This window comes from Monodelphis domestica, chromosome 8, assembly GCF_027887165.1.
Source record: "Monodelphis domestica isolate mMonDom1 chromosome 8, mMonDom1.pri, whole genome shotgun sequence".
Classification (NCBI taxonomy): domain Eukaryota; kingdom Metazoa; phylum Chordata; class Mammalia; order Didelphimorphia; family Didelphidae; genus Monodelphis; species Monodelphis domestica.
In genome coordinates, this window is record NC_077234.1 from 93,059,808 (window position 1) to 93,079,652 (window position 19,845).

Here is a 19,845-nt window from a genome sequence, read left to right on the forward strand (position 1 = left end):
CTTATTCACACTAGATTTGAACCAGTGCCCTGGTATCAACACTTTAACCTTTATTGAGAGACTTATAACTCATCTCAGGCTAAAATTTAGCAAATCAAGGAAACAATAATAAATTATTTCCCTTCATTAATTCCAAAGTCACCTATACAGGGTGTTTCAATAGTCTTAGTCCAGCTTTAAACTTCAGTAATTTTAAGCTTTAATAGAGTTTTAGAACATTTAATATTTTGCATCTTGATTTTCTTAATAGTTCTCTACTTCCTTTAATATCACCTACGTATGGTTCAACACCTTTTCAGATCTCTTTTTGTTTTTCTCTGAAAAAACAAAACCCAAGTTTTGCCTCATCCATATCCTCCCACATTGTGCAAAATGATTTGAGAGTTTATCTACTTTTGCTGAAGAAGTTATGTTCTTCCTAAATTACATAGTAGTGTTTATTGCCTTTGCAGACTGAACTTTATTAGCTAACTGCTCATTTCTATTTTGGCAGATTTATTTCTGGATAGACAGTATAACTGAGACATATAGTAATAAGCTTGAAAAAATACACATTGGATCCTCATTTGAAAAGAGACCACTTTATGTTTTGAAGGTAACCTTTTTGGAAAAAAATTGCTTTGTAGTTTTTTGTTTGGGGGGAGGGTGATGGTGGCTGTGATTTATAAGTTCATTTTCCTTCAATTAAACTGCCAATCAACAATCATTTAAGTGTTTATTATGTGCTAGGCATTGTGCTAAAAATTGGGGATAAAAAAGTAAAAAAGGATAGTCTCTGCCCTCAAAGAGCTTGTATTTTAATAGGGAGATAACATGTGTACATATTGGTTGGTAACTGTCCTTTGTAATCAGAGGGCCAAAATAGTATCCATAATGGTGATATTTTTTGACTTCAGCATAAATTGGATATAAGTGAGGTAGCTTGGTGGCTGAGTATATAGAGTGACTGGCTTAGAATCAGGAAGATTCCTTTTTCTGGGTTCAAATTCCACTAGAAATTTACTACCTGAGTGATCCTGGGCAAGTCATTTACTTTTATTTTGTCTCATCTGTAAAATGAACTGGAGAAGGAAATGACAAACCACTCTAGTATATTTGATAAGATAACCACAGATGTGGTCACAAGATGTCAGACACTACAACACCACCAAAAAAAAATGACTAACCACCAACAGATACTACTGTGTACATATAGACCTATATAGAATATATTCTAAATAAATACAAGGTAGTTGAACACTGTGTTAAATGATAGTTGTTTGATTCAAATATTGACCTATGTGATCTTGGCCATTTAAATTCTTTGTGTCTAATGTTTTTTTTATAAAATGACTAAATAATTTCTAATCTCTTGTAGATCTCAATACTGTAATTTTTCAGAATTAATAATACCTGATCTTTACATAGCACTCTAAATTAAAAAACAAAACATTTTACATACTTTCATTTGATCACAAGATCAGAACTTCAGGAAATATTTTTTAAATTGTATTTTTTCTGATGAACAGTAATTTATTTTCTTGCCCGTCTCTTCCTGTAATAGATGGTAATATTAGGAGATTTATGGTGATAGGGCAGAGACATCAGGAAGCCAGCTAAAGGAAAGTCTGGATCTTATACTTCTTTCCCCCCTCTCCCCACTTCCTGTCCCTTTCTCAACTGATCTAAAGGTTCTTCTCAGGAATGGTAAGCTTGAAGGGTTTCCCCAATAACTAATCCCGCAATTTAGATCTTTTGACTAACAGGGTTTTATTCTTTAAGGTAGAGGAGGTAAAGAGAGGGAGGGGGAAAGAGGAAAATAGGTTTCCCCAACTTCCTATGATTTCCGGTTGATTGAAGATTTTCACAATGTGTTCAATTCAGGAAATAAGATTATTCTCTCTATGGGGAGATATTGATAGCAAAAGCTGACAGAGATTCTTCAGAGCTAAGCTCCAAATCGTCTTAGTACTCAGTCAGATAAATAATCATTGACCAAGAGAAGAACTGCTTTTCCCACTTCCTTCCAACAGTCAGAGGAAAGGAAAAGTGAGTTCAAGCTGCTGGGCTTTCCAACTGTCCCCTCTTCAAGATTCTATTGGAATCTCATCTCTATCTGGTTGATTGGCAGTTCACCAAATTCCAAATCTCTTGCTTTTTCTTGCAGGTCCATTCCTTACACTCCCCAGTGAACAACAATAAAAAGAAAATCCTCACAAAATATGCATAGTCAAGCAAATAAAATTCCTATATTGGACATATTAAAGAAATGTATCTGTCATTTTGCATTTTAAGTCCATCACCTCTCTGGCTGCATACTTCAGTTTTGGTCCTCTGGAATTATAGTTTGTCATTGCATTAATCAGAATTCCGGTCTTTCAAAGTTGCATTTTTTTTATAATGCTGTAGTCATTGTTTAAATCATTCTAGTTTTGTTCATTTCATTCTGTATTAGTTCATAGAAGTCTTCCCAGTTTCTTATGAAATTGTCCATATCACCATTTTTATGACACAATAATAATTTATCACATCTATCTATCATAATTTTTTAGCTATTCTACAATAAGTGGGCACTCCCTAAGTTTTCGTTTTTTTGTCATTATAGAATAGCTGCTCTAAATATTTTTTGTATCTGCCCACATCTGCCCTATGATTATAATGGGCCATTCTCCAACATTCAATGGACAATATTTAATATTAAATTTATTAAATAACATTTAAGAAGTCAAGCTAGTTAAGTAATGTGGAATTTATTTTTCAGCTTACTCATTCTGGAAGGCCCACCAAGACATAGCACAACTTAAAATCAGGGGCCAAACTAAGGTTATGAGCAAATAACACTTGCTTTTAAAGCATTGTGTGTAGGTCAAAATCATCCTTTTAATGTTTTATTGTCATGAAAATTTCAAATTCTCTGCTTGATTACTTAAGTACTTGATCAGACTGAGAGATCTTTTAAAAAATAGATTTGTTGGGATGTGAAAAAATGGAGATACTAACATACTATTAGTGGAACTGTGAACCAATTAGCCATTTTGGAGAGCAATTTAGAATTATGCCCAGATAGTTCTAAAACTATGAAAACTGTTAGATTCAACAGTACCAGGGCTGGGTCTATTTCCTGATGTGATCAGGGGAAAAGGGAAAGAACTTAATATATATTCTAAAATACTATAGCAGCTTTCTTTGTGGTGGCAAAGAACTGAAATTGAGGGGATGTCCATCAGTTGGGGAATGACTAAACAAGTTATGGCATAGGATGATGATGGAATATTGTTAGAAATGATGACAAGATTAATTTAAAAAGAAAAGATCTATATGCAGTTATGAAAAGTAAAATGAATAGATCCAAGAGAATATTATATACATCTACAGAATTAATATTTGAAGAATAAGTTGTGAATGTCCATCTCCAGAGAAAAAACTGATAAAAACAAGAAAGCTATAGTTTATATATAAATATTTTTTCTGGTCAAATCATGCCTTCACTAGTATGGGGAAGGGAGAGCAGGGCAGGATATCTGGGTATTTTAATGTAAAAAACAAACAAACAAACAAAAATATGTTGGTTCTAAGAATGTGATATATGAGGTGAATAAGAATGAATAATCAGGAATAACAGGGAGGTTGTGAACTGGGTGACCAGAAGGATAGTGGTACCTTTGACCAAAGTCGAGAAGTTATGAATAGGGAAAAGTTTTGGGAAGAGAGAATTAGTTCTGTTTTGAAGATGCTGAGTTTGAGACGTTGAAGAGCAAGAATAGGAGCTAGACTGGTGAATATTCTAAATATAATAATCAACTGTATCTCACTCATTTTAATCTCTTAACAATTTCTGTAATATCTCTTTCTTGAATCAACATCATAGAGTATGGACACTATTGGCAGTGACTAGAGAATTCAACCATGAATTCACTGTGATTTACCGCTTGCCAAAGACTCCTTTGAAATATTTGATATCTGAAGGAGTCACATCTAGGTGGCAATGGATAATCTGCTCAATTTAATCAGGAAATGCTAAATTCAAATCCTGCTTTGGACCCTTACTAGCTATTTAAACCTGAGCAAAATACTTAACCTCTTCAACTCCTTATTTCTCTCTTCTGATTGGAGGGAAGAACATTAAACTCCTTTCCAAATTTTCATTTATAGAGGGCTCACCATCTTCCTAGTAACTCTTTTCCAACAACAGCTTTTTTGGCTCTGATTCCATTGAATAATACATGCTACCTTGCTTGTTTGTCCTTCATTTTCAAAGTGGATGGATGACATTATGGGGTGATTTCTTGGTGTGTGCATGAATTGTATGTAAGTGAGGCAAGGTTGCACAGAATCATCAGTTTCCCTCTTTCTTCCAGAGTCATCAAAGTCCAGGACCTGGGTACTGTACAGTAACCTGGCTATCTCCTGACCTCACTTTTCAGTTTCTTTTTGTGTGTTGTCTTCCTTCATTGGATAGTAAACTCCTTGAGGACAAGGGTTGCCTCATCCTTAGTGCTTAGCACAGTGCTAGCACATAGTAGGCATTTATTAAATGTTTATTGGATTAAATGGTTAAGAACCAGAATAATAATAGTATCTACTTTATAGAATTGTTGAGAGGATCAAATGAGATAGCATATGTAAAATACTTTTCAAACCTTAAAGGACTATATAAATATTAACTGTTATTATTATAGTTATATGAGCAATTTATTCTTCTTGATCAAGGTTTCTTAATTCTGGGAGCCAGAACTTTAAAAAATATATTTTGAAAACTATATTTCAACATAACTGATTTTCTTTATCTCTGTATTTTATTTTTGCATTTAGAAAATTATTCTGAGCATTCTGTAGGATTTTACTTAAAATTATCTGAACTCTATTCCTGAGTTACATTAGATTTTCAGAAGGAATGTGCTTGGGCCTTATTTTCTTAGCTCCCTGAAGAAAAGCCTTTGCTCAGTAAAGATTTGTAGTTATACCTGAAGCTTTTATAAAATATTGATATCAGAAATATCTATTTCAAAACTGTTTCCTAGGCTTTTTGCAAGGTTATAATTGAAGACATTGTTCACAGAGTTATCCAACATCCTTTTGGAAAAGATGTAAATTTTCCTGAAAATGCAATATTGGGGAAATTGTTTTCTTTTTAATTAAATAATGAGATCTATAGAACTCTTTTTTTCTACCCTCTATATTGCTCATAGAACACCAGTTCTCTGGATTTTTATGCTCCATTTTCAACTAGAATTTTTCTCTTTCTTGCCCAGCTTTCTGTAAAGGAAAACACATCAAAAAATGCTATATGGATTGATTGTGGTATCCATGCCCGAGAATGGGTGGCTCCAGCTTTCTGCTTGTGGTTCATAGGTTATGTGAGTACATAGTGCCCTTCTAGTGTTTGGAAGAATAACTCCAACCCTGTCCTTTCTTTTATTTCTAATGGTTCAATCTTGCCAGTTTCATTCTTCTTTCCTACCTCATGCTGAAAAGAGTAAAAGAATAAGTTAAGAATGAATATTGTTAGATTTTGGGTATGCTTATGCATATTAAATGAAATGAAAAATTAAAGCCATTGTCTTGAGGATTTCATAAAGAAAAAATTTTCCCAGTGCAAATGACTATGCTTGAATTATCTAAACTATCAGTCTACGCTTTTCATAAAACATTGCTAGAAATTGTATCATAAAGTGGTTATAATTTCCCATAAGAAAATATAATAATTTTTGTTACCCCAAAGAGAACCACTACAAATATTTTGTTACATAAGTGATGTTTCTTTTGACTCCTTGATCTCTTTGGCCTAGTAAACATAACACAGTTTAGTAATGTTATGGGAATAATTTCAAATTGATTTCTGATTCCAATGAACCAATTCACAGCTCCACCAGCAGTTTATGAATCACAACTTCATTTTATGCTAGTTGTCCAGACCATGTGCCCATATGCTGTGATGCACTGAATTCTGATTGAAGCTTCAGTTCATTTGTGGAGTGAATAGACTTTCAAGAAGTAAAGTCTGCAAACTTAAATATATTTAAACAGTGCATTCATTGAAAGGAATTAAGAAAAAGTAACTAATTGCATGTTATTTTGATTTTTAGGCAACTCAGTTTTATGGGAAAGAAGCAAAAATTACAAAGCTCCTGAACAATCTAGATTTTTATGTCATGCCTGTGTTGAATGTGGATGGTTATGATTATACGTGGAAAACAGTAGGTGAAAGGCACTTAACATCTTTGGGGAATTCTCTGCAAGGGGTCATGAGTGGATATATCTTAAGTGCTTCAGACTGACATTGGACCTTGGAATTTAACAGCTTATTACTAAGAATGACAGAGTCTGCATTGGAAAGGACCTTGGAATCCATTTAGTCCAATTTATACTTTAATAAGAATCCCATCTAAAACATCCTCCTAGCATCCACCCGCCAGGATAAAGCACTTTGGAAACCTTAAAGTATTATATAAATGCTAGCTATTAAACTTAAAAAGAGAGTTTTAAGGAAGAACTTGTTAACCATTAGACCTGCCCTGAAATGGAAAGACTTTACTACTTTACTACTTGTAGTTTGCTCTTTGTCATGAAACATATTCAATCAGAGGCTAACTTTTATAGAATAGATTCCTGCATTGCCAGGGAAGTTGGATTAGATGGCCTTTAATGTCCATTCCAGTTCAAAGATTCTATGAATCAAAGGAGAAAAAAAAAGATGAAAGTGACTTTGCCTTGAAATGATTGAGACTGAGGGCCTCCAAAGTGGGGGAGTAGAATGGGGCTGTTTCTCATCTGTCCCTTCCTATTCAGACACATACTTTGATGAATGTGTTAGCTCATCAAGATGGGTCAGGTTATAATTGATATCTTCTCTTCCACTTGCCACCTCCCCATAAAGCACTGCTATAATGCCTCATTGTGGAGTACAGGTGTTCTCCAATTCTACTTAAATAGCATCAGTTTTGTTAGGTCTTGCCAAACTGGAAATGCTTTGATTGCTTGTCTAGAAATGAAATCATCATCTATCTTGGTCACCAGTGATGATTATTTTTAGTCACAGAAATCCATGGAACAGTCTCCTAAGCTTGATTGTGATTTGTAATTCACAAACTCACAAAAAATGTAATTGATGTAAGGAGTACCCACACTGTTTAAATTGTGATGGAATAGCCCTTTCTTAGAAGTTTATAATGACTCGGAGTCATTATAAACTTCTAAGAAAGAGCTGGGCATGATGTCAGGGGAGGACACAGTACATAGGATAAATTAGAGGGAAGGGAAACTGATAACAGGGAATCTAACCAGGTAGTGTAAGTAATCTAGTAGTCACAAGGTGCTAGCCTAGAGAAAGGCAGTGACTGTGGGCATGGTGAGAAAATGGTAGCTCAAGAGATGTTACAAAGGAAGCAATAGATGTTGAAGAAATTGCAGAATGAAGTAGTAGCCTAAGAAAAATGAAGGAGAAATACGCAATATGAATTGTTTAGGACTTCTCAAGTGACTTTCCCCATTGAACCGGGATGACCTCTCACTTTTCTATCTTTTGCTTAGAACCGAATGTGGAGAAAGAACCGTTCCCGGCATGAGGGAAATCGATGCTTTGGGACTGATCTGAACAGGAACTTTGCTTCTAAATATTGGTGTGGTATGATATGTCCTTTATGCTGTTAGATGGTGGGATAGTGAATAGACCTGGGATTTCACTGACCTAAAGTACTCCAAAATGAGGAAACTCTTACCAGTTCTGGTCAGCTTCTTCTCTAATAACCTTGAAAAATTACCTAGGGCACAAGGTTAAGTGACTTACCAGTCAGAATGTATCTGAATCAGGACTTGAACCCAGATCTTTCCAATCTTAGATGACCTTTTATACACTGTAGCCAGCTACAATAAGGCTTCATTAATTTGGACCACTGCGGGGATTTAATTCCAGAAATTCATATATTCTTTGTATAGATATAGGACTATCTATTTGCAAACTGGATACAAGGTAAACCAAGTCACCAAGTGGTTAGTATATATTACGGTATCTTATCTTTTGGTGACAGCCTAATTAAAAATCTGATCTCCCGCACCAGTAATGAAATTTCCTTCTCAGGAAGAAAATTAGTCTAAGTTGGAAGAAGAAATTAGATGACAGTGGCAAGAGATGAGCAGGAAAGGGAGCTGCAAACTAGATTAATGCTGTAATATAGAATTTCCCTCCTACAATCTATAGGATTTAAATTACTGTCCAATACTCCAAATACTAATTTTTATAAAGTTTAATAATAAATTCTTGAAGTACTTTCGGGTAAGCATGGTGGAAGATTAGAAGCGGCTTGCTTCCCCTCCTCAGACCCAACGATACAGACGACTTCAAAAGACCCCCAAAAAACCATCGTCATAAGAATGGAGGACCCCTACAGAAGGAAGCAGCACTGAAGGTACGTGGGACATGGGCATTTCCACACTATAAGGGAACGAAAAAGCTCCCACTCAAACCTGAGCTGACCTACCCTCCCCCACCACACCTACGGAGCTAGAGTTAAAGTCAGCGTGCGCCAGAACCAACGAGTGTGCGAAGAGCACCCCTGAAGTGAGCAAGGGGCACCAATAGGTCTTGGGAGTTAACTAAGACCACCAAAGACTTACCCCTGAAAGCTAACACCCAAAACCCTGGCAGGCAGGCAAGGGGAGCTCAGATCCTCTGAGTGCTCCATAATCAACGAGTGTGCGAAGGGCACCCCTGAAATGAGCAAGGGGCACCTACAGGTTTTGGGAGTTAACTAAGACCACCAAGTACCCACCCCTGAGAGCAGTAACACCTGAAATGCTGGCAGGCAGGGGAGGGCAGACCTTGGGCTCCCCCAGGAAGATAGCACAGCTGCGGAGAATTGAGAGCTGGCCTGAGGCAAAAAGCCTTGAGCATTAGATCCATACAGAGATCCGTACAGAGGACAGAGAGCCAGCCCCTCTCACTCAGATTTCTGACTGAAAGGGAAGAGAAAACCATAGAGATGGCAAACAGTACCCAGGAACACCTTCCCAACACCAAAAAAAGCAAGAAGAAGGGGATGACTTTGGATAGTTTTTACAGAGGAAAAATACAGATTACAGAGGAAATACCAGAGGAGGATAAATAATATCCAAATAAATGCTCCAAAACCTTCCAAAAGAAATGGAAATTGTCCACAAGCTCTTGAAGAATTTAAATAAAGAAGTTATCAAAAAGATGGAAGCCTTCTGGCAGGAAAAATGGGATATAATGCAAAGAGAATTTAACAATCTGAGGGATGAGAACTCCCAATTGGAGAAACAGCTAGAAGCCTCAAAAAGCAGGATACAGCAAACTGAAAAGGAAAACCAGTCTTTAAAGACCAGAATTAGGCAACTGGAAGACAATGATCTTGCAAAACAGCAAGAATTAATAAAGAAAAGTAAAAAAAAAATTACAAATTAGAAGAAAACATAAAATATCTCACTGACAAGGTGACAGATCAGGAAACCAGAGGAAGGAGAGACAATCTGAGAATCATTGGTCTACCTGAAAAACCAGAAATAAACAGGAATCTTGACATCATAATACAAGATATCATCCAAGAAAACTGCCCTGATATTCTTGAAAAAGGGGGCAAAATAGACATTGAAAGAGTTCATAGAACACCCTCTATACTAAATCCCCAAAAGACAACTCCCAGGAATGTAATTGCCAAATTCCAAAGCGTTCAAGCTAAGGAGAAAATCTTACAAGAAGCCAGAAAGAAACAATTCAGATACCAAGGAGCTCAAATCAGGATCACACAAGACCTGGCAGCTTCCACACTGAACGACCTCAAGGCCTGGAACACGATGTTCAGAAAGACAAGAGAACTGGGTCTTCAACCAAGAATCAACTACCCAGCAAAACTGACTATATACTTCCAGGGGAAAGTATGGGCATTCAACAAAATAAAAGATTTCTAAGTATTTGTAAAGAAAAGACCAGAAATCAGTGGAAAGTTTGATATCCAAACACAAAGAGAAAGAGAAACATGAAAAGGTAAATATGAAAGAAAGGAAAAGGAGAAAAATGTTTTTTTTTCTTTTATTCAAACTCTCTTCTATAAGGTCTACATTTAGTTCAAATTATATATATTAATATGTGGGGGAAATCTTATGTGTAATTCTCAAAAATTGTATGCATTATTAGAGTAATTAGAAGAATCACTCATAGGGAAAGATCGGGGCATTAAGATGATATGGAGAAAGGGGAGAAAGAGAGAAAAAGGGGGGAGAGAATAGATGATGGTATCAAGATATACTTGAAGAAATAGAAATAAACTTAAATTGAAAAATCCTTGTCACACAAAGACACATATGGGAAGGGGAGGGGAAGAATTCTCTCATAAGAAGGAGAGGAAGAGAGTGCTAATTGGTACTACTTAAACCTTACTCTCAGATCAAATCTGAGAGGGAAGAGCATCTAGACCCATTGGGATCTTGAATTCTATCTTATCCAATAGGGTAAGGGAGAAGGGAAAATTAAGGGGGAGGTAGGGGGAAGGAGTACAAAAAGGGGGGGAAGGAGAGGGGGAAGGAAAATTAACAGACCCTAAAAAAAAGAAGGGAACAAAAAGGGAAGGGCTAGAAAGGGAAGCATATCAAGGGAGGTGACTAGGGGGACTGATTTAAAGTAAACCACAGGTTTAAAAGGTTATAGCAAAAGAAGAAAGGTCAGAATTGGGGGAGGAGATCAAAATGCCAGGGAATTCACAAGTGACAATCATAACTTTGAACGTGAATGGGATGAACTCACCCATAAAATGTAGACAAATAGAAGAGTGAATTAGAATCCCAAACCCTACCATATGTTGTCTCCAAGAAACACACATGAGGTGGGTAGATACTCACAAGGTCAGAATTAAAGGTTGGAATAAAACCTATTGGGCCTCAACTGATAGAAAGAAGGCAGGAGTTGCAATCATGATATCTGACAAATCCAAAGCAAAAATAGACCAGATCAAAATGGATAGGGAAGGCAAATACATCCTGATAAAAGGGAATATAGACAATGAGGAAATATTACTAATCAACATGTATGCACCAAATGGTATAGCACCCAAATTTCTAATCGAGAAACTAGGAGAACTGAAGGAGGAAATAGATAGTAAAACTATATTAGTGGGAAACCTGAACCAAGCACTATCAAATCAAATCAAAACATAAATAAGAAAGAGGTAAAAGATGTGAATGAAATATTAGAAAAATTAGAGTTAATAGATATATGGAGAAAAATAAATAGGGACAAAAAGGAATACACCTTCTTTTCAGCAGCACATGGCATATTCACAAAGACTGGCCATGTACTAGGTCATAAAAACATGGTATACAAATGCAGAAAAGCAGAAATAATAAATGCAAACTTTTCAGATCATAAGGCAATAAAATAATGATCAGTAAGGGTACATGGAGAGCCAAATTAAAAATCAATTGGAAATTAAATAATATGATACTCCAAAATTGGTTAGAGAACAAATCATAGAAACAATTAATAATTTCATTGAAGAAAATGACAATGGTGAGACATCCTTTCAAACCTTATGGGATGCAGCCAAAGCAGTATTCAAAGGAAAATTCATATCCCTGAGTGCATATATTAACAAATTAAGGAGGGCAGAGATTAATGAATTGAACATGAAAATCAAAAAACTTGAAAGCGAAGAAATTAAACCCCCCCAGAAGAAAACCAAATTAGAGATCCTAAAAATTAAGGGAGAGGGGGAAGCTGGATAGCTCAGTGGATTGAGAACCAGCCCTAGAGATGGGAGGTCCTAGGTTCAAATCTGGCCTCAGACACTTCCCAGCTGTGTGACCCTGGGCAAGTCACTTGACCCCCATTGCCTAGCCCTTACCACTCTTCTGCCTTGGAGCCAATACACAGTATTGACTCCAAGATAGAAGGTAAGGGTTTAAAAAAAATTAAGGGAGAAATTAATAAAATCAAAAGTGATAGAACTATTGAACTAATAAATAAGACTAGAAGCTGGTACTTTGAAAAAACAAACAAAATAGACAAAGTACTGGTCAATCTAACTAAAAAAGGTAAAAAAGAAAAGCAAATTAACAGTATCATAGATGAAAAGGGGGACTTTACCTCCAATGAAGAGGAAATAAAGGCAATCATCAAAAATTTCTTTGCCCAATTATATGGCAATAAATATGCCAATCTAGGCAATATGGACGAATATTTACAAAAATATAAGTTGCCTAGATTAACAGAAGAAGAAATAGAATTCCAACAAATAGAAATCCAACAGGCCATCAAAGAACTCCCTAAGAAAAAATCCTCAGAGCCGGATGGATTCACAAGTGAATTCTATCAAACATTCAAAGAACAGCTAATCCCAATACTATACAAACTATTTGACATAATAAGCAAAGAAGGAATGCTATCAAATTCCTTCTATGACACAAATATGGTACTGATTCCAAAGCCAGGCAGATCAAAAATGGAGAAAGAAAACTACAGACTCATCTCCCTAATGAACATGGATGCAAAAATCTTAAACAGGATACTAGCAAAAAGACTCCAGTGAGTGATCAGGAGGGTCATTCACTATGATCAAGTAGGATTTATACTAGGAATGCAAGGATGGTTCAATATTAGGAAAACCATCCACATAATTGACCATATTAACAAGCAAGGGAATGTGGCAAAGTCAGGACATTAATTCATTTTTGGTGGAGTTGTTAATTGATCCAACCATTCTAGAGACCAATTTGGAACTATGCCCAAAGGGCAATAAAAGACTGTCTGCTCTTTGATCCAGCCATAGCACTACTGGGTTTGTACCCCAAAAAGATAATAAGGAAAAAGACTTGTACAAGAATATTCATAGCTGCACTCTTTGTGTTGGCAAAAAATTGGAAAACGAGGGGATGCCCTTCAATTGGGGAATGGCTGAACAAATTGTGGTATATGTTGGTGATGGAATACTATTGTGCTAAAAGGAATAATAAAGTGGAGGAATTCCATGGAGACTGGAACAACCTCCAGGAAGTGATGCAGAGTGAAAGAAGCAGAACCAGGAGAACATTGTACACAGAGACTGATACACTGTGGTTCAATTGAATGTAATGGACTTCTCCATTAGTGGCAATGCAATGTCCCTGAACAATCTGCAGGGATCTAGGAGAAAAAACATTACCCAAAAGCAGAGGACAAACGGTGGGAGTAAAAACAACGAGGAAAGGCAACTGCTTGACTACAAGGGTTGAGGGGATATGACTGAGGAGAGTTTAAATGAACACCCCAATGCAAATACCAACAACATGGAAATTGGTTCAGATCAAGGACACATGTGATACCCAGAGGAATCATGTGTCGGCTATGGGAAGGGTGGTGAGAGGAGGGGGGGGGAGAAAAAGAAAATGATCTTTGTTTCCAATGAATCATGTTTGAAAATGACCAAATAAAATAATGTTTAAAAGGAAACAACAACAACAACAACAACAACAACAAAAATAATCACTTGAAGTAGAAGGAATAAAAACCTAATTATCTGACAAAATTAAGATCATGTGAGTAAAATTCTCCCGACTCTCACCTCACACCCCCTCCTTTAAACACCATCACAGGAAGAGAGAGAGAGGCAGAGTTACACAAAATGTATATCCTCCCTACATCAGCACATAATGTGGGAAGGAAAGTGGGATGCTGGGAATCGAAGTTTTAGGGTTCAGATTCCGTTTAAGCAAATCTTTATCTTTTAAAAAAATGGCTTCATGCATTCATAAAATATTAGATCTGTAAGAAGTCTTTGAGACTTTCTAATCCCCATTCCACTTCTGTCATTTTACAGGGAAATTGAGGTCCAGATAGGTTAAGTAAGTTGTCCATGGTTGCACAGGTAGTTGTGGTAGAGCTTAAGCTAAAGTATAGATTTCCTGTCTCTTAGGCTCAGAATGCATTTCTTTCTCCATAATGATATTAAAATTTCTGAATAGTAGAAAGGAGTCTGGTAAAAAATGAAAATGTCTGTATCCAGTGGTTTGTTTCTAGGGCAAAGTAAAGGACTATGGTTCGGAAAAAGAAGAACAAAAACTCATGGTAGTGTCTGTGCTGAGCTTCATGTGCCCCTGAGACTTGAGAGCTATTGTGTCAGAGCCCAAAATCATCTATGCCAGCCAATCTCCACTATCTCCTTCCCCTGCTTCCCATACCACTTGGCTTTATGATCCTGGAATAGACTGGTGACCTCTCCTCAAGATTCAAGGTGGGGTTATCTTTTCTCTGATTCTCTTGAAATCCCATCCAGTAGTGTTCCCTCTGCTACTGGATAGTAGTGACTAGCACCCTAGCTCCATTTAATCAATTCACTTTTTAAAAATGCTTACCTTCTATCTTAGAATTAATACTAAGTATTGGTTCCCAGGCAGAAGAGTAATAAGGACTAGGCAACTAGGGTAAAGTGTCTTGTCCAGAGTCACACAGCTAGGAAGCATCTGAGGCAAAATTTAAACCCAGGACAAGACTTTAAACTCAAATTTCCTTTACTCCAAACAAAATAACAAATTCATGGCACAGTCCATGGGACCACATCAGCATCAGGTGGAGACAAAGTCCAAAGCTTCCTAATTTATAAAAATATCTCTCACTAGGTACTGTCAGCCAGGAAGAAATAGTTTTTTACTTTAAGAGATCATACTTTCCTTAAGAAAGCTCCTCTTTATTTTACAAAGGTTAATTATATCACTTTTTACCACTATTTCATCATTAAGGAAAATAGTTAAAAAAAACACACAAAAACTTTAATACACTAGAATAAGCTGCTCTGAAACAGTTCTGAATGGCAGAAAATATACTTTCCTTTTACAGAAAATGTTAAGAAAGAGGCCACATCAAAGGAAGAGACTGAAGTTGGCTAATGCCTTACAAAGGCACTCCTTGGTCCAGTCCTCAATTGTAACCAAAGAGCCTTCAGTCTGCCACATTGTTAGCAGATCAGAATCCATAACAGAATGCCTATTCATGGTCCAATGGCTCTCCCAGGTATTTCCAGTACATGTCATCACATATCTCCTGGATGCAGACTCACCCTACTCTTCCATGGAGAGAACCGTATCAATGTCACTCTGAATACTTATTAGGGACTGGATTTAATGACTAGTCCCTGCTTATACATTGAAGTCTCCTACCCATCCAGTATCTCTCTGTCAGATTTATGATCCCCTAATAGGGACCATCCACTGTCTCCTGGGTGAAGCTAACTCATTTGAGCACCATTCCAACTTACTGGACTACGACCCTCTCAGTGTTTGGGCATTTTATGGGCCCATATATAGAGATATCTAGAAGTAATTCTGTTGCTTTAAGGGACACAGCTTCATTATTTTTTTTACTCCATTTTTTTACTCCTTCATCTATAAAATGGGGATTTTTACTCCATCTATAAAGTGGGGATAATTTTAACCTATCTATCTCAAAAATATCTTTGTGAGGATCAAATGACATAATATGTCTTGGGAAACTTAAAGTGCTATGTAAATGTTAGTGCTGGTGATGATGATGATGATGATGATGATGATGATGATGATGATGATTTCATCAAGGGATAAGAAGTTGGATAAGTGTATTAATTTAGGTAGGATTGTCATTTTCATTATATTGGCTTGGGCTATACATGAGCATTTAATGTTTTTCCAGTTGTTTAGGTCTGTCTTTATTTGTGTGAAGAGTGTTTTACAATTGTATCATATAGTTTCTAGGTTTGTTTTGGTAGGTTTATCCCCAAGGATTTTATATTGTCTTGAGTTATTTTGAATGGAATTTCCTTTTCTATCTCTTATTGTTGTATTTTGTTGGTGGCAAATATAAATGCTGGTGATTTGTGTGGGCTTTTTGTATATCCTGTGATTTTGCTGAAGTTGTCAATTATTTCTATTAGCTTTTTGGTTAATTCTTAGAGATTCTGTAAAGAGCAATAACTTTGTTCTTTCATTGCCTATTCTAATTCCTTCTATTTCTTTTCTCTGCTCTCTTTACTATAGTAGAATTTCTAGTCCAATATGAAATCAAAGTAAAGATAATGGACACCCTTGCTTTAACTCTGATCTTATTGGGAAAGATTTTAGTTGAATCTCCATTACAAGTAATGCTTGCTAATGATTTTAGATAGATGCCATTTATCACTCTGAGGAAGGTACTATATATTCCTATGTTTTCTATTTTTTAAAAATAAGGAATGAGATACGTATTATGTCAAATGTTTTTTCTGCATTTATTAAAATAACCATATGGTTTCTGTTAGTTTTATTACTGATATGGTCAATTATACTTCTCATTTTCCTAATATTGAACGATTCCTGTATTCCTGCTCTAAAATCCAATTAATAGTGGAGTATGATTTTTGTGAGAAAATGTAATCTCCTTGCTAGAATTTTTAAAAAATATTTTTGCCTTCTTTTCTGTTTAATTTTTGGTTGGATTTATCTAATTCTAAGTGGGGGGAAGGTTGAGGCCTTCCACTAGTAAACCATTAACTATTTCCTCCGGTAATTGATGCAACTACTCCTTTAAGAATTTGGATGCTATGCCAATTGGTCCTGATATGTTTAATATGGATATTGTTTCATTGTTTGAGGTGCCTTCTATCATGATGTAATTTCCTCCTGTATGAAGGAAACAACTAATCTGCTCCTCATTTGTATTAACTTGAAATTTTCTTTATATTGATACCTTGTAACTATATGATTTGTAGTAAGAATGTAGTTCCAAGCAGGAGTCTATGTATATAACCAGATTAAGAATGTAACTCCTAGGATAATACCTGGGTTATAATTCTAAATATGTGTATTGTCATAGTAATTTTAAGTGTATTGTAAAAGCCCAAACCATAAGGATAATTGTAGTGCTTTGACTTAAAATTTAAATAAGTGGTCACCATGGGAAATTCTCAAATATGAAAATACCCAAGTCAGCTGGGGATTTATGGAGATTTTAATTAATATAAATGAAGGAATTAAGGGAAGGAGAGAGAGAGAGAGAGAGAGAGAGAGAGAGAGAGAGAGAGAGAGAGAGAGAGAGAGAGAGAGAGAGAGAAAGAGAGGGAAAGAGGGAAAGAGAAAGTGAGTGTGTGTGTGTGTGTGTGAGAGAGAGAGAGAGAGAGAGAGAGAGAGAGAGAGAGAGAGAGAGAGAGAATTAATCTAAACTACTCTGGCTCAGGCTGAGCCAAGCAGTAGTTAAAGGCCTAGGTCAAAGTGGCCTCCCTGAGCCTAACGGAGAGGGAATCAATCTTATTGTTCACCACAAGACCATCTCCAAGCAAGCTCCAGCCCTCCATAGACCCATAACACAGTTATTGGACAAGGGAAAGACCCTCAGTGGTTTTTTTTACATCAAATGGAGAGGAAAGTGTGCCACCTCCCTAAGATTTAGTCTCCAGGGGCCAGTACCTTTCACAACACAGAACACCTAGTTGGCTAGATAGACTCCCTTCTTCCCCCTGCCCCATCTAAATCTTCTTTGAACTAATCTTTTCTTGTCATCAAGACCCACATGCATGTCCCATATCTATGTCTATCTTAGAGTAAAAAAGTTTTTGTAAATCTCACTTTACTCCCCAAATCCATTTCAAGGAAGTCAATCAAAGAACCTTTATAGGATCTATATGGAATTGTTGATGTCATAGTTTTCCTTCAGGCCCCTCCTCCCTCAGTTGCTTGAGTAGCCCATGAAAATTAAAGTGGGAAAATAAAGAAAAAAGAAACCAGGAGTGACTCCATCTTACTTGTTTTTTCCAAATTTCTGCTGTTATTACATGTATATGTTCAACAATATGCCTTTTTGGTTTTGAGTTACCCTACTTAGCTATGTAGAAATGATAATCACTGGTATTTTATAGCAATTGTAGTTTATAATAAATGTCAAGGCCATTATCTTATTAAATTCTCAAAATAATCCCACGAAGTAGGTAGAACAAGTATTATTATTATAATACCATTTGACACATGTGAAAATCGAGATTCAGACATGTCACATTATTTGATCATGATTACAATAGCAAAACTGAGGTCTTTTAATTCCAAATATAGTGTTGTTGTTGTTGTTTTTTTAATAACTGGAAAGTCCTTATCTGGAATCATGAAAAACTCAGTTCAAATTTCAGTCTTGGCATTTACTACCAAAAAAATAAAATCCAGAAAAATTCATAAGCTTAGTATTCAACAAGAATTAGAGATATGCTAGTTGGAATACAATTCCATAAGTGGAATATAATTCTCCCCAGTGATTCTTACACTGTCTCCTTAAAGAGGTATGTAATAGACTTCAAAAGACAATGTAGAGGTAGGGAGTCCTGAAGAATCCATTCCATTTGCATCTCTTAGTGATCATTTCTATCAATTTTTGTTCCAGAGTTAGGTGCATCAAACTCATCATGTAGAGAAACTTATTGCGGACCATATCCTGAGTCTGAACCAGAAGTAAAGGCAGTAGCTAATTTCCTCAGGAGAAATCTGGATAACATTAAAGGATATATAAGTATGCATTCATACTCTCAGATGGTACTGTTTCCATATTCCTACACTACAAGCAAAAGTAAAGATCATGAAGAACTAGTAAGTGATTCTTTGAAAAGAAATTTACTTCTCATTAACATATCAAGAAATATTTCAAAACTCTGGATCATTAATCAGTCAACAAGGCTTTATTAAATGCCAATAATGTGCCAAGCACTGTGAATACAAGGAAAAAATCGCTATAGTTCTTGCTTTCAAAGAGCATACACTTTTTAAAAAACTATTGGCAAAATTATTTACTATGTTGGTATTATAAGTACAGTTAAAAATATTCCCCTCACAAATCTGGGGTGCACTCTTCCACAAATACACGGATGTACAAGGATGTACATGTGGCAAAAGCAACTCCCAATCTAACTCCTGGTACTACAGGACCTAGAAGCTCTTTCTTTATTCATTCTTCACATAGCTTCCCATAGTAAAGCATCTTTGCTGGGTAGTTTGCTCAGCTGAGTTCCTAGGGTCTTTTCTTCTTCATAGTCCAAATTTCTTCTCTCCTTGAAACTGGTTTCTCCCTCTCTATCCACGTCTTTCTGGACCATATGTCTCTGTTTTCATATATGCTTAGAGGCACTTGCTACCTAAAGCTCTTACACTGCAAATATGTATATAAAGCAAATAATCTGTTGTATTATATCATATCAAGTTGTGTTGGATTGCATTTGTTGTAAATCTTTATTTTTATCTATTTGCTCTACTAAAATCAAGGTTAGTATTGTTAAATTTATGGTTGGGCTGAATAGATTTAATTGGTGGTCAGGGATTTAATGACTAAATCCCAAAAATGAATTACTAAAGTCAGCCTTTACACTCACCATGTGTTAGTTCAATCAGCACATTCTTTATCAGCCTGAACTCCAGTAGAATTGCTTCTTACAGGAGGTCCCACTCCACATGTAAGTCTTCACTCCAAGTGTCTTTCTCCACTCCAAGTGTCTCTCTCCACTCCCAGTGTCCTCCACTTCAAGTGTCTTTCTTCACTCCAAGTGACTCTCTTCACTCCAAGTGTGTCTGTGTGTGTGTTTCTGTTTCCACTTTTAAAGACCTTTTTCTCTTGTATAACTTCCCCTAAATTTTTACATCTACAAATCAAAGCCGACACTCCACTCCAGGACTACCCACTCTTTCATACGTGGGTCACAGACCTCCCACTCAGTGTATGAAATGAGTGTTCACACCTTTTTTGTGGTTAAAATCCCAAATGGGTAGATCTCCATACTCAACTTTAAGTACTGTGCTTACATTTTTTGGGATTAAAATCTAAAAATATACAGGGGATTATAATTTAATCTTCACAATCAAGGAAGAGCTAAGTACCGTCATTGTTACAATCAGGGGAGAGCCAAA

At 36.2% G+C, this 19,845-nt stretch overlaps 1 protein-coding gene across 2 annotated transcripts in view; it reads left to right on the top strand.

Moving 5' to 3' along the window:
• CPB2 (carboxypeptidase B2) overlaps window positions 1–19,845 on the top strand; it is a 51,413-nt gene that overhangs the window by 21,096 nt on the left and 10,472 nt on the right. For both annotated transcript variants that reach the window (XM_001370214.4, XM_016425050.2), the window contains exons 5-9: window positions 494–595; window positions 5,232–5,336; window positions 6,066–6,176; window positions 7,510–7,603; window positions 18,335–18,537. In XM_001370214.4, coding sequence (XP_001370251.1) covers window positions 494–595; window positions 5,232–5,336; window positions 6,066–6,176; window positions 7,510–7,603; window positions 18,335–18,537 — 615 coding nt within the window. The remainder of the gene's footprint in view (window positions 1–493; window positions 596–5,231; window positions 5,337–6,065; window positions 6,177–7,509; window positions 7,604–18,334; window positions 18,538–19,845) is intronic.